Here is a 16475-nt window from a genome sequence, read left to right on the forward strand (position 1 = left end):
AAATAAATCAAATTTATGGATTAAGACTTTCATGGGATGCCATATTACATGTTTTGTTATCTCATATAAAAAATAATTTTACCTTTAACCTTGATGTACTATTTAGATCATTTTTTTATGGTTGGAGTTCGATGAATACTCTCAAAATGTATTTATTACTTAACTTGAAGGGGATTGTAGTTAGTGGAAAATAGAAAAGTATGTATATGGAAAACACATAATTAAAAAAGTTATTTTAACATGTGTTGGTTGAAAATATGAAAAATAATAGATAATATTGGGATGTTATACTTCCTTTTTACACTATGACCTTGAGGACTCTTGCCTAAGAGTCTAGCTCAATTCCCACCTTGCCCAAGAGGTCATGAATTTGAACCCTAAGAGTCATCTTGGAGCACCTAAGAGAGAGAGAGAGAGAGAGAGAGAGAGAGAGAGAGAGAGAGATTTAAGTGATGTTTTTTTCTCGTTAGAGTTTTTTATACTAGTTTCAAATTCCAAAAGAAGAAATATTTATGTGTCAAAGGTAGCCATTTTAATGAGAAAACCCCATAAGAACTTAAGGGGAAAGAGATTTTTTTTCCCAAAGTAAGTAAATAGCTTAGAGTGCTAAATTTAAACCTCTCTAGATATTCCTTTTATTAGAATTAGGACCTTCATGGTGATAGAAACAAATCCTATGATCATGATGATGAGCTTACAAATCTCGTAGAAACATGACATAAGATTCTTCTACAAACACGGGATGAGGATTTCCTCTTTTTACAAAGAAAGGAATATACTAAGGCAAAAAGTATGCCCACAAATCTATAAAACTTAGGTAGTTTATTCACAAAAGTAGGCTAGCTTACAAATAAATATTTCCTTTGTATAAGTAAGCCACCAAGACATCTAGCCATTGACATTTAAGGAAAGGTGAGATTCAAAGTTTCACACGTCAAAGACGGCCACCTTGAAGCAGTTAATCTTCAAGAGAGTGAGAGTTGCAAGAAGTGGTTAGTGGGTAAAAGCATGGTAAGGTGCCCTACTTTTTGTTCTTTGCAATTTATAAACGGCTCCTGATGACCCATTTGCTTGCTACTAGTCTGCATGCCAGAAGAAGGTTGAGATTGGGGATCCTCAACCCTCCATGTTCTTTGGGCCTTGTGCAGGTCTCCCATGGCACTTTGGTGATTTTGTAGACATTGGAGTCCCCGGACTACATAAAGCTTCTACATAGTGAATCCAAGCTTTTGAGGACCAACAAGTACACAACAAAGCCCATGAGGATGTACTAAGAAATACATAATAGACGCCATGAAGATGTACTTTCAAACTATGATTCTGCTTGCCATCCCGTGTTGGAAGCCTTTCCATAATTCAAATTTGGCCTGAATTTTTCTCAGGACCCATGTCCACCTTTAATGAAGTGTTACCCCAGACCCCATTGGGATTCCTAGGAAGCATGAATATCTTACCTTCTTGTATCACTTCACATCCTTGGTGTAGAAGCCAATCAGGGGTTCCTCCACGAGCACCTTGATCCCAGTTTTGTGTGATTAACCTTGAGGTGAGACAAAAGTTTGCATGTAGAGCCAAAAGGTCTTAAGGGATTGGGGTTTATTGTGAATCAGCCCATTCATGTCATTTGCAAATTGTTGAAGACAGTTTTCTAGTCGATCCTAGTATGTTGATCCCCCCGAGTTGTCCCTCCAGCATGACCTTCTAGACCAGCCAACCCAGAGCATCAATTGAAATGGAAAACAACAGGGGGGCAAGGGGCACCCTTGCCGAATTGATCTTTTTAAGTCAAAAAGGGCCTAGTTAGGAGACCATTTACTGAGACTCTAGCCCTTAGGTTCTGGAGGAAGATGAAAAGGGGACACAGACCCATTTTTGCCAAGGATTGGAGCATAAAGTCCCACTCTAACGAGTCATAGGTTTTGTCAAGTCTATTTTGAAAAACATGAAGTCCTGTCTACTAGAGTGTTGTGCGTGCTATATTCCCTCCCACATAGCAATGGTAGCATCTAGGATGTATCTTCCTTTGATGAAGCCTTTTTGCTCTCGATAGATCCACTTCAGGTGTCGATAGTTTGATGGCCATGGCTTTAGCAAAACATTTGTAAGCGAGGTAAGCATCGTGATAGGGTGCCAATTGTGAATGGAGTCTTTTTTATCCTGCTTGTGGATAAGTTTGATCACTCCTTCCTTCGTTGATGTTATACGGGAGGGCCTTATAGCTTTTTGCTGCCTTCCAAACTTCCAAGAGCATAGGGAGAGATGAAACTCTTTGAAGGCTTTGAAGAATTCTTTGAAAAGATGCAGGGGAGAAGAGAGCTTGAGCTCTTGCAAGCACACACACACTCACAATACCCTAAAAGAGAGCACACAAGGTGAGAGGCTGAAAATCTTCTTCTTCTTCACTCAACACTCAACACACCATATACAAAGATAAGAGTACACATATATGAAAAGGTACTCAACCAAATACATACTAGGGTACTCTATAGTGTGAACCCAACTAAATGAGCTGGCGCTATAACTATGCTAGTCTCTAGAGTGGCTGTCACACAGCCTGTCATCCCACTGGCCGCATATCACCCATGATCTCACCAACCATGCCAGTGGTGTAAGTGTGGGGCCTATCCCCCAGGCGGGTCATCAGTGTCCACCGCCTCACTAGATGAGCCCGATATCTCAACACTCCCCCTCGAGCTCAACTCCATCTCATGTACACCAAGCAAAGCCCTGAATCTGTGGAGCTTCTCTGTACCCAATGCTTTGGTGAAGATGTCAGCGACCTGATCCTGTGTACTGACATAAACAAGGCCAACGTCTCTTGCTAAAACCTTCTCTCTAACAAAATGGTGGACCTCTATATGCTTCGTGCGAGCATGAAAAACTGGGTTCCTGGCCAACTGTATATTACTAATGTTGTCACAGAAAATGACAACTTGTCTATCCACTGATAGACCCAAATCTGCAAGTAGCTTTCTCGACCAAGCTACCTCACATACTGCCATAGCAGCACCTCTGTACTTGGCCTCTGTACTGGATAAAGCAACCCCAAGCTGCTTCTTGCTGCTCCAAGTCATAGCAGCACTCCCCAAAGAAAACATGAAGCCACTAGTAGATCTTCTATCTGAGATACTACAAGCCCAATCAGCATCTGTGTACTCATGTACACATATCTCTGTTCAAGTTTCATAAAATAGTCCACAATGCAAAGTAGACCTCACATACCTCAGTATACGTCTCAATGCATCCAAATGCGACTTTCGAGGAACCTACTGACTCACCAACCCAACAGCATAGCTCAAATCTGGCCTAGTGATTGTCATGTAGATCAAGCTCCCTACTTGTGCCTATACATATAGTAGGATCCTCCAAAATCTCTCCTGAATGTGCACTCAACTTGCCATTCTGATCCAATGGCACTGAGATAGGCTTAGTTATACCATACTTGGACAACATGTCCAAGCCATATTGTCTCTGCAGTAATCCAATACCATGTGGTGACCTAATCACCTCAATGCCCAAGAAATATCTGAGCTCCCCCAGATCCTTCATCTCAAACTTCTCTCTTAGCAAGATCTTTACATCAAAGATCTCTACATCATGGTCCCCTGTAATGATCAAGTCATCTACATAGATGACAACAAGCACAACCCCTCTATCACTGTGTCTCACATACAGTGAGAAATCTGCATTGGCTACATGAAAGCCAATAGTGACAAGATATTTAGAAATCTTGTCAGACCATGCTCTTGGTGCTTGTTTTAAGCCATACAAGGCTTTCTTCAACCTGCAAACATGCTCGGGGTGACTCACATCCTCATAACCAGGTGGCTGCAACATATACACCTCTTCCTGCAACTCCCCATGCAAGAATGCATTCTTTACATCCATATGATGTAAAGACCATTGCTTTGATGCAGCCACTGCTACTATCCTCATAACCAGGTGGCTGCAACATATACACCTCTTCCTGCAACTCCCCATGCAAGAATGCATTCTTTACATCCATATGATGTAAAGACCATTGCTTTGATGCAGCCACTGCTACTATCACAACTCTCAGTGTTGCCATCTTGGCAACTGGGCTGAAAGTTTCCTCATAGTCAATGCCATATGTCTGCGCATATCCTTTGGCTACCAATCTAGCCTTGTACCTGCTTATGCTTCCATCACTGTTATGTTTTACTTTGTACACCCACTTGCATCCAATGGCTTTCTTACCTTCAGGCAGTTGCACTAAATCCCAAGTCTCATTTCCATATAGTGCATCCATCTCCTCATCCATAGCTTTCTCCCAACACACATTTCCAACAGCCTCATCAATGCATGTGGGCTCTACAACCTGTACAACTTTTGCCATGTACGCATAGTGATGTGCTACATAACCATCATAGGTAAACCTCTGTAGTACATGATTCTTCACTCTCCTAGATCTTCACAGCTTTGCATTCATGGCTTCCATAGCCTTCTTTATACCAGGTGTTCTCATAACTGGTATCCCAAGCTCCTCATCAAGGCTCATCTCTGAGCCACTAGACTCTCCATCAACATGAGAATGCCCTACAGAAATGTCAGCCATACTAAGGGGCTCAACCACTTTCTCTTTGCCTTTATGTGATGTACTAATCATATTTGCAGGACTGGTATTATGACGTAGCCTGCCACTCCATGGTCTATCAACTGAACCACTAGATGAGGACTCTCCTAGTCCACTCAAAGATTGTGATTGCTGACTTGCATTTTGTGCAACCACATTTCAACTCACATTAGTCCCAACAGCTTCTTTTTCAGCAGTATACCAGTTGCTCATCTCATCAAAAACAACATCCCTACTTACCCTCAACTCACGTGCAGCAGGGTTATAACACCTATATCCCTTTTGCTCAAGGGAATACCCAATAAACACACATTTTTCAGCTTTTGGATCCAGCTTAGTTCTTAGCTCATCTGGCACATGCACATTGCAATGCATCCAAAGACTTTCAAATGAGACAAATCAGGTTTTCTACCAGTAAACCTCTCCTCTGGAGGAGTTACATCATGTATGGCTGCAGTTGGAGTCTTGTTCATGATGTAAACTGCTGTAGAAACAGCCTCAGCCCAATAGCTATGCGGTATATTCTTCTCTTTCATCAATGCTCGTGCAATCTCAGCAATGTGCCTGTTTTTCCGCTTAGCACCTCCATTTTGCTGCGGAGTGTATCTGCATGTAAATTATCTCCGAATACCATTCTTCTTAAAAAATGCAGAGAACTCATTGGAGAAGTACTCTCTCCCTCCATCTTACCTTAGGCACTTTACATATTTCCCTGTTTGCTTTTCAACCATAACTCTGAAATTCTAAAAGTGAGTGAACACCTCACCCTTCTCCTTCATGAAGTATACCCACACTTTCGTTGTGTGGTCATCAATAAATATCACATAATACCTGCAGCCTCCCATAAACATGGTCTTTGTAGGACCCCATACATCTGAATGCACAACATCTAGTGCATTTCTGCTGACATTTTTGTTACGTGGAAATACATGATTTGTTTGCTTTCCAAATTGGCATGCTTCACATATTTTCTGCATACCTTTAACTTTAAACTTTGGCAGCCCTGTCACAATTCCTTTAGTCTGCATAGACTTCATTCTCTGCACATTCACATGTCCAATTCTTTTATGCCAAATGTCTGTGTCTGCAACAATTCCTGAACCATTTGCAAACATCATAGCACTCACTTCAGGCATGTTTACATTCAATGTAAACATTTTGCCCACTCTGTTGCCTTTTGCAACCAACCTGCACTTGTCTTTAAAGTATTCAACATAACAACCATCAGGGTTAAACCGAACCTACAAACCCTGCTCAATCATTTGGCCAACTGAAACCAGATTCTTTGTTATGTTCGGAACATGAAGTACATCTGCAAGGTACTTCACTTTGCCATCCTGCATAGACAATGGCACATCTCCAACATGGGAAATTGGATGAGTAGTGTCATCCCCTGTTTCCACAAAATCTGGTCTTTCAAGGTTTTTCATCTCCTTGAACCACTCCCCATGACTTGTCATGTGGTTCAAAGCACCTGAATCAACGTACCATACATCATCTTTATGTGCTGCTTCAACATTTTCAAACATGGCCTGCTCGAGGATGCATAGTTGTTTTGCTGCAATTTTTCATTTTACATGTCAGCATGCTTCTTATAACAATCTGCACATGTCCAGGCTTACCACCACAATAAAAGCATCCACGTGTATCATTATACTCCCTTTGCCAATTTTCACGACCTCTTTGACTCCCCTTGCCTCTGAATTGGCCTCTTCCACCTGCGTGTTGTTGTTGTTTTTGTGAATTCTTAGACTGTTGTTGTTGCTACTGCTGGCCACAATTCTGATTACCTGTTCGGCCACCTCCTTGGCCGCGTCCACGGCCTCCTCTACCTCGTCCTCTTCTTGAACTTGTGTATAAGGCCTATTGCTCTGAACTATTTTTGTTTTGTAAAGGCTGTTGGTCTTCACCCAAGCTCTTCTCTTCTATAATCAACACAGACACCAAATCTGTGAAATTGAAATGTTTTTCCAAGTCTAAATAGACGTCTTGAACGCCTTGTATTGTGGCCCGAGACCACATAGACAGACTTCCATCTTATCATCATCATCTACTGAAACACCAATAGATGCAAGGGATTCCACAATACCCTTGATCTTCAATGCATAGTCATTCACAGACAGACTCTTTTTCTCCACAGTATGAAGTTCATTCTTCAACTGTATCTTTCGTGCCTTGGTATTCGTTTCATAGAGTTTTACCAAGGTGTCCCACGCCTCCTTGGCGGACTTGGCATCCTGTGTGTGCCCAATCATGGTATCCTGTATACTGATAGAGAGCCAATACATAACTTTCCTAGCTCCTTGGTTCCAATCCTTAAACTCTTTCACATCTACAACAATTGGATTGATCTCCGGTGCCTCTTCATGCTGCTCACCTTCTATGTAGTCCCAATAGCCCTTTCCCATCAGGAAATTCGTCAATCTGAACCTCTAAGCATGGAAGTTGTTCTTATCAAGCTTCTCAGCAACAATCTTGTTTATGCCATCATTTGACAGCCAATGATTGGGGGATGACTTTTTCTCAGCATTGCGAGATCTTAGCACATGCTTCTCTTCCAGTCGGGTCAGGTGGAAGGCTTTGTTTCCTTGGTCATCCCTCAACATGGGTATGTAGTCTCCTCTCTTCAAACTCACCTTCACCCAAATTGGGTCTGTGCAGTTCAGTTGAGTGAGCCCCTTGTTATTTGTGGGGGGGTTGTGTGTTGTGTGTGTGTTGAAAGCGTTAAAGAGCCATATGTATATACACCATCTTAAAGACTTTAGCACATATCATCAAGCCAAGGTGAAAGAAAAAGGCTTATGAAGAGAAGAGGCTGCACAAGAACACCACAAACAAAGTAACTAGCAAACTGACCAATGATCGTGGTAACAAACTGACCAATGGTTGTGGCAACTTATTACTGCTCAAACAAGATGATCATATGTAGATAGATCTCGAATAATCAAAATCCTTAATCAAGTAATAATAAATTGATTAATAGATTTATTTATTGGCATAATACAAGGTACATTTAATTGAAAAGATCAAAGGATGGATAGGATGTTGGCATGATGTCACAGGTTCAAACCCCATTCACCGCTTAGAGTCGTATGTTGTAAATGATATCTATATATGGTGGTGTGTGTTTGTTTTGAAGTGCACTTATAATTCAAATTTTCTATAATAGGAAAGATTGAATTATTATTTTCAAACATTGTCATAATGAGATTGTAACTTGCAAGTTGTATTTTATATTATATTGCATATGCATGAGGACCATTCATATAGTGTGGGTCAACCCTCCAAAAAGAGAAACAAACAAAAATTAACTTAAAAAACTTCAAAAGGAGAACCATCTAAAATCTGATACAAGTTAGAATCACATGGAGGGCTCCAATAATAGATTAGCAACATGTGGAAGCCATAAAGAAGTAGTTATGCACTTAGCGCATAACTATTACTCTTAACTACACTCTATATTATCCTTGCTCAATTGCCCCATGATAAAGTTCACACATTATTCATGATGATGCCTCAAAATTACATTGGTCCAAAGGAAATTTTATCTATGTTGGTACCAAAAAACCCATTTTTGTGCACCTCTCTCGAGTCTCCATAGTCTAGCTAAGGCAATTCCAAAATTTGTAGATATGCTAACTACAAAGCTAGCCCCAAACATTTATTACCACAACACACAAAGACTCTCTTACTAATCAAAGAAACTTCCTTGCTGATCTGAGCCATTAAGATTGTTGTCGAATCTATCATTGTGAAGTCATTAGTGTTAGTCTTCCTCTTCCTTATTAACGGCCCCCTCTAGGTCCTCTTTTTAGTCATTCTCTCAAATCATCATTGTCCTGAGATTCACATGAGCTGTTTTATGTTCCCTTTTTCAACCAACTCAATCAACTCAATCTTTGTTGAGCTTAAGCACTCACTTTTTTGGGTTGTTTTTGTAAAAGGTCACTATGTATTGGGATTTTGTCAAAAACAAATTATTTCTACCCCCCCGGGAAAAAAAACAAGCCTATTATTATCTTCTTGTAAAAGCACTACAAAAATTCCCCTTTTTTTTTTCATGTTCAACAAGAAGGGAAACCTTCCGAGGGTGTGCACAAGCTCTAAAGAATAAAACAAGCACTTGCCAATTCATCTCGTTTGTGTAGAGGTTGGATGGCTCCCACCAACTTAACATGTACTTTAATATGAAGTATTATATAATTAAATCTAAGCATTTTGGTGAAAGTTGTGATGGCTACAAGTTCATTTATGCAGGCTGTAAAATAGTTTGTGAAAAACAACTAGTTCATTATTGTATCTTCCCAAAGACAATAGTAGAGCCATTCAGGACAAAATGTTGATTGGTATGTCTTAAGATCTTAACTATCAAAAAATACATGCTATAAAGGACCAATGCCATCTATAAAAAGCTTAGTGTTTATTTAGGAATATTGAATATTGATTTATTATATAATAGCATAAAACTTACCAACTGCTGCCAAGGAAAGAAAATGTCAATTCGGATCAAATTCCTGAAGTAGACTATTTATTAGCAGATTGGTTGATTAAGAAGTCCACTTATAGTAGAAAGTTATTAATATCTGAGCACAAGTACTTTTGCAAGGCATAATTGGCATGCCTACTCATTCCAAAACAAAAACACACCTTCTATAACATGGCAACAAAAAGGCTCTAGCCATCCATGCTCGTAAGATATAGTGCATCTCACTTTAATATAATCATTGCACTTCGTAAGTAATTGTTACTAACAAGCTAAAAAGTTCACTAGAATACATTAGTTAGCAATTAAAGCCTGAAATCTAGGTGCAATCATCATGCATTAGTAGAAACTTCATTGTAAATGAGGAGGAGGTAACAAGTGAGCAAGTTTATAATAGAGTGTGGAAAGGGATAATCTTAAGGATTTGGAGCCTACCTAGAGAGATCATTATCCATTACCTCGACTAGTTTTCTGCAAGCTCAACCGGCTCTCAGCCACCTTTCAAGCTCGTCTTCTTCCTCATAGCGCGGTTGATAGAGTTCATGGGTTTCTTCAGCATCACAACCATCTAGCTCAAGCCCATGGTCAAGTATATGAACATAAGGGCGTTCCTGGCTTAAAGAATCCAAAACTGACTTACTAAGACTATTCCAACCAAGTCCCAACCAGCGCAGCCTCGGAAAGTAAGGCTTCTTGAACCAGCCAATTGAAAGCAATGTAACACCTTTACAGTTCCACAGATCTAGGAGTCTAAGAGTTCCACCAAAGCCACAGCCTTTGAAAGTCATACTTGCCAAAGCAATGACAGAGGTGTCCCCAACACCACAGCAATCACGCAACCTTAGATCAACAATTCGCATTCCACTACGGATAAGGTCAAGTACTGCTCTGTCTGTTAGTGAGAATATGTTTGACAGATCAATACCTTCGAGTGTCCGTGAAATGGGTCCTTCTACAAGGGCAGCTATCCCATTATCACTAACCCTCTGGCAACCGCGAAGTGAGAGAAACACAAGTGGTGTCCTCCCTTTACCCAATCTTGACAACCCTTCATCACTAATGTCAAGACCATTCAAGTTCAATGTTCTCAGCTTGTCAAGACCTGCAATGGCTTCAAGACCCTTATCTCCCACACTCTTGCAGCCTTTGAGATTAAGGGTTTCAAGGTCTCTACAGTATGATAATTGTCTGATAGAGCAATCACTTATTAGATTGCACGATGCTAGAGTCACTGACACAAGCATAATTGGAATTGCTGAAAAGTCACGGAATGTCAGATCTGTAACCCGGGGAGACTTGAGCAGTTCAAAGGTGTGCAGATTCAAGAAACTGTGTAAAATGTGTCTGCAGCTCGCATCTGAAATACGAGAAAAGCCACCCAGTTTAATACTCTTCAAGTTTGTGCACATCTCAGCCAGCAAAAGGAAACCCAGATCTTCCACTCTCTTGAATGTTGCAGGAAACACATCCTGGCTACGAACAAGCACAAGCCTCTGTAACTTCAAACAGGCCCCAAGATGTTGGATACCAGTGGTAGTTAGATCAAATGCCAGCAAAGGCTCCTCTGCAGGCTCGTCTTGAAGCTCTAGTTCTAACAGGTATGGTAGATTTTGAGATATCATCAACACAAATGTATCTGTGACTCTATCCAAAACTAAGGACAGTTTTTGCAGATTTTGCAGTCGAAAAGTCATTTGTCCCTGTGGTGGTTGTATGTGATCCAAGCTGAGGCTGAACAGTAGTTTGGCATTCCTTTCTACCACATAGCCAAGATCTAGCACTTTCAGAGTCGGTGAGGCAAGTCGTGGAATAGCTGCATATGCATAGGAATCTAAGCAAGACTCTTGGCCCTTTAAGGAAAGAGACTGCATCCATCAATGTCAAGGTTCAATTCTAGAGGTTCGTTCCTGTTTAAACACATCATGCACTGGATGCCAAAGAGTTTCAAAATTGGAAATGGTCTGAAATGAATTAAGATCACAATGGTTACAAACCTCCAAGAATGAGCACCGTTGTAGCAAAGCCTCCAAGCCAACACTGTGAATGCCACTTCCTCTGCTTTCATCTCGCCAACCAAGCTCCATAGACAAAGACCTGGTTGCAAAATTAATCATTATTTACAAGAAACGGGTAGTTTTTTTTCGACTAGCCTTCGGCCCAAGATCCTCCCGTAGTTATTGTTTTTCATTGCTCGTTGGTGCCCGCCCGTAAGCCGTACGCGATGCCACCAAGGAAGCACGTTGTGGTGTTTTGAACCCATGAACTCCTAGTCCTAAGGCAAACACCTTCACCACTTGGGCTATCACCTCATTGGTATTTGTTTTTTTTTTTTTTCCCCAAGAAAAGATCCTTTCATTAGTTATAATTAAAAAAACGCCCACTGGGCTACAAAAAAACCCTCTCCTACTCATAAGAAGGCAGAGCAGAGATCTAATCAAGGCAGCTAGGGAGACTCTCCCTAGGTGCAAAAAAGTACAATAAAGGTACAAATAACTGAGAGGCTATATCATACAATAAGGGGGAGGGGGGGGGGGGGGGGGGAAGAAATCCACACAGGTGGTCTGTAGTGCGAACGGGGGGTACCCGCGTGTAGAGTATAGAACGGGCCGCTGCGCCAAGTAGTGTGGAAGGCCTAGCGCCGCAAGATCGCTCGATCCGAGTCGCCCCGGATGCGGTCATACTGTCCTCGCAGGGTGTGAATCAACTCCTGCCAAATAGCCCGAACAGTCTCTGCTGGTGGCTCCAGTCTCCCCTCAAAGGCCCGGAAACAACGGGCTCTCCAGGTGAACCATATGGTGAGGCTGCTGAGGAGCTCCCATCGTAGATCCCTCTCCTGTGTCCATCCGGCAGACGAGAAATCCGGTGAAGGAACGAGGCGAGGCTGGCCCCTAATGAATCCGATGGCCTGGCTGTCCTACTCCGTCTCGTATCCCAGAGCAGGCCCTGACGAAGTTGACCATGCAGCGGCTCCCCACGTATACATGCCCTCTGGAGAGAGGGGGGCCAAAATGCGCAGCATCCTCAACCAAATCTGTTGCGCCTGTGGACAATCCCAAAGGCAATGTCTCTGTGTCTCCAATGGGTGGCCGCATCGGACGCAGGCTAACGGAAGGCCACTGTAGACAAGCCAGGTGCCAACTGCAGAGCCCCTGTGGGCAACCAGCCACTGGAAAGTCGAGATCCTGCGTGCCTGTCGACTAGCCCAGAGCCTGGTCCAAAAATCCTCCAGGAACTCCTGTGAGAGGCCCTGTAGCCGCCAATGCTCCGATGCAGCTGGAGAGACTATCCTCCTCGCAGTCAAAATATGCCTCCCCAACCGAACAGTGTACTGGAAGAAGGTGATCTCTGTGGCCTCAGGGGACGCATAAGGATCGTGCCACTCGTACTCACCAGGGTCTCGGGCCAACGGGTGCGCAGCATATGCCCATATGCGCCAATCAGAGTCCACATCTATAGGGTCTGGATCAATATGCCACTTCCGAGAAGCGGCGGCCACTACCCGAATCCTCTGAAAGATGCACTCTGCAACCAAAGGCGACTCTACTCCACTCTCTGAAGTCTGCCCTCCTCCTGTATCTCATAGTAGAGGCATCTGCCATCCTCAATGCAAGCTCTGACAGCAATCAAGATCTCCAACTGTGTAAAGGCTCCCATCCACCGTGGGGCCGCTGGCTCGAAAGGCATGAACCACTCCTCAGTGAGTGCCCCCTGAATGTCATCCCTCATAATCAGCCCCCCTCTGAGTGACTCAGCCTCTCCGCCTAGGTCTCCTCCGAGAGACTGCAAAAGGCCTGCCAATCTCCAAAACTGTGTGCTGGGCCTGCCGCCAATGGTCCCCAGGCTAGACGAGGCGGAGAGCCCAGCATATGACCCTGCTCTGTGCGTACCGCGGGGCTCCAGATGAGCGGCTGTCTGGCCCGCTCCTCATCACAAGTAGGTCTCTGAGAAAGCCCCAGTCTCAGAAGCTCCCACGCTCGCAGAATGCTCAAGGCAAATCTGTCCTCCACCTCATTGGTATTTGTTATTTTTAAGATGCATTGAATGGTTAATCTTGGCATTAAGGTGTTACTATGCATCACTATTTATGCCAAATAGGCCAAAAAAACATCTGAAATAACCCTGAAAAAGCCAAAAACATAAATTTAGCTCTTTGAATTTTCAGATTGTTGATCAAAAGTATTCAAATCATTGACCACAATAGAAAGAGAGTATTGTGGGACAATCAGTGTAAATGGCCTTCATTTCAACACACTTGAGCTGAAAAAGGGGGCTATCAAGGATACAAATCAAGTATTCTCTTGTAAGTGGGTATAAAGAGTAAAGACCCCTGCTATACACGGGAAGTACACTTTCTTTTAATGCATTTTCAAACCATCAAACCATCAATCCTCGTCCACAAATCTACATCGTCGATCCCAAAACCAAATCATCTTATTTTGGATCGCGCGATGCAAAATCCGGATCGCTACCTATCCCAGATCGCCGAAATCTAATTTTTAGATCATTCTTGATATTCAAATCCTTTTTAATTCACACATCATTTATTTTGGGATCATCCTAATTTTTAGATCACATGTGATATGGATCGTTGATCTAAAAAATCCAAATCCGGATTGCCAATCCAATTGGACTTCTAGAAAGCAAAGAAACCTGTCAAAAGAAAAAGTTCATATTTGCATTGTTCATATATACCTTGCACTTTTTCATTCATCATCTATCTTTTTGTTTATAGTTTTGTTGTTGAAAGATCTTGAAAATTTCAAAAACATCAAAAACCATAAAAACTCACAAAACTCAAAAAAATGGAAAACTCAAAAAGCAAAAACATTGAGAAAGCAATAGAAAAATCCCAAAAACATCATAAATGTTTTAAAAATTCATAGAAAGAACCTCAACAAAGTAATTCTAGCACTGGTGGTAGATGATTAAGTGCTTATGCATCTACGGTCGAGCCGAGTCATTGCTCAATCCTATTCAAATACGAGACTTTGTCTCATGCTCCGACACAAGGGAGTGGTATTGGACCATGTGTAGAGTTATCCTCCCTAGTTATGCCAGAAAGTATCTTAGAAGAGGAACAAGAGTCCTTCACCAATGTGAATTTCAAGTTACCCCTGAGGAGCTAGAAGAGATTGTCCTTGGCGGTGATTGGTTGGTCTCAACACCTGGTACTCTATTGATGAAACAAAGCAAACCATCTTCTTGGAGACCCCTGAAACATCCTTCACATTGCTCTTATGACCAGATAAACCCTTGCTTGAAAGTGAGACCATAGAGCCTGAACTCATCTTCCCAAAGTCAAAAACAACTGGAAGCTCAACACATTGATGCTTCTGAACCAAAGACTCCAAAACTTAAAGCATTCCAATGGATCCCTGGAATAGAAATTGGCTTTAAAACGAGCTTGAGGATCCGAACCATCCAATCTAAAATCTATCCTTAATGACATAACAATTCTAAGGCCGCAAGAAATCTTTTGTGCTCCACGCATTGCCTGGTGTCTTCTTGTGCAGCAGCAATCAAATCTCCATTAGTCGAACTCAGCTGCAGTCCTAACCCTTCAGAAGGGTTATCCGATAGAGAATCTGCTAGTGGGATGTGGAAAACAAAAGGAGAGAGGAGGAGACAGAGAAAAAGGGCCTAGAAAACGGGTTCTTTGGGTTCTTTCTTCTAGGGCCAAGATTTGCGCCTTCTGCTCTTCCAATTTAATGCTCTATTCTACAATTGCTCGCATCATTGTCTGGAACATGTCGTGCATACTCATGTATGCCCCCTCGAAAGACTGCCTGGTGCTCCTTGTTCCAAAGTTCTTTGTTCTCTCCCTTCGTCGAAGCTCGCCATAGCGGGAAAATGCACTTCCTTTCCGAAACGCAATCTAACCATCCACTATGCATGTGGGAGACTTTCCGGAGGCTAAAAACCAACCCTCCTTCTAGGGACAGGAGTCACACCGAAAGGGTGGTCCTCCGGAGTCTCGAAACCAACCACATAACCTGCCCAGCCCTTCATTGGGCTGGTGGGCAAAGCCTAGGGTCTTCCTAGCCCTTCTTGGGCGGCCTAAAACCTACCCACTGCCCACACAAGAGATAGAATCTCTCTTCTGGGGTAGCCCTAAGAGCTGGACCCCTTCTATATGCAATCCTACATGCTTTTCCTACATATGCCTGGCATCTGGTTGCAAACCAAACACTCGGGTCACCTAACATCATTCCAGAGAAAGACTCACGGTACAGACTAGAACTGCTTCATGTGCAAGACAACGCACATGAAGCAGTTCTAGTCTGGCATCTGGTTGCAAACCAAACACTCGGGTCACCTAACATCATTCCAGAGAAAGACTCACGGTACAGACTAGAACTGCTTCATGTGCAAGACAACGCACAACTGACCTTGGACACATGAGAGCGGAACCCTAGTTGACTCCTTCCGGACTAGGCTCACATGGGACCAGTTGTCACTCCTGGTCTTGCACCTTCTGTTCAGATATGTCCATGTGGCATCCAAGTGCAAGATGCACATGGCAACTTATCATCCCAAGACCAATGGGCAAACCGAGAGGGTGAATAATGTAGGCATATGCTCACTTATGGTAGTGCTATGTGTGAACAGGGCTTAACCAAGGGCACTTTTTCCCATGTGGTTTTTCCCCTTGGACATCAAGTGTGAAAGGACACATATAATATTTTGTAGTTCTATATTATATGGATGTGGCACACATGCAAGGGTTGACTTGCATTTTGTGGATACCACACTTTTGGCTCTCTCTCTCTCTCTCTCTCATTTCTGTGTGTGAGCTTCTCTACCCTGCACCTAACCCTAATGTGCAGGTTTGTGTGTGTGAGTGTGTGAGTCCAACACCCAACATTTGGTATCAGAGCAGGGAGCTGGGAGCTGGCCTTGGAGACCTGCTGCTGCTGGAAAAAATTCTGTGAAATTCCGTCCGCAGGCTGCAAAATTCCGTCGCCGCTGTGTTTCCGTCCGTCGGATTCCGTCGCCGCTGTGTTTCCGTCCGTCGGAGCTCAGCCGTCCGGCCACCAGTTTCGGGCGGCACTAGTGGGGAGCCCACCACCTCCGCCCAGCCTCGCGGGCGGCACCGCCCTGAAGCCGGCGACCCACACCAGCGCCGCCCAGCTCCGTCAGCGCTACAGCCGCCGTAGTCCCATCAGTCAACGGTCAGCACAGGCCCGTCGCCCCTCCGTTCCGTCGACGTCCCAGTCGTCGCCCTGCACTCCGTCGAAGTAGCCGCCGGCAGACGACTCCGACGCTCCTGCCCGTCTCCGTTCAGGCCGACTGTGCTCCGTCTTGAACCGCGGCCCACGTCGTCGCCTCTTCGCTCCACGCACCAGTGCTCGCCTTGCTCTGACCGCCCGCCTTCGCCTGCCCGTATGTTGTTCGCGT

At 43.4% G+C, this 16475-nt stretch overlaps 1 protein-coding gene across 1 annotated transcript in view; it reads right to left on the reverse strand.

Moving 5' to 3' along the window:
• Positions 1–9304: 9304 nt before the first annotated feature.
• Positions 9305–16475, reverse strand: part of LOC147634252 (F-box/LRR-repeat protein 10-like) — a 44234-nt gene continuing 37063 nt past the window's right edge. Inside the window, exons 3-4 of the mRNA XM_086805380.1 lie at positions 11072–11171; positions 9305–10942 (exon numbers count right to left, since the gene is read on the reverse strand). Of these exons, the coding sequence (XP_086661506.1) occupies positions 9557–10942; positions 11072–11171 (1486 nt within the window). The 3' untranslated portion in view covers positions 9305–9556. The remainder of the gene's footprint in view (positions 10943–11071; positions 11172–16475) is intronic.

The sequence above is a fragment of the Cibotium barometz genome, chromosome 11, assembly GCF_041138505.1.
Source record: "Cibotium barometz isolate CiBa-2024 chromosome 11, ASM4113850v1, whole genome shotgun sequence".
Taxonomy (NCBI): Eukaryota; Viridiplantae; Streptophyta; class Polypodiopsida; order Cyatheales; family Cibotiaceae; genus Cibotium; species Cibotium barometz.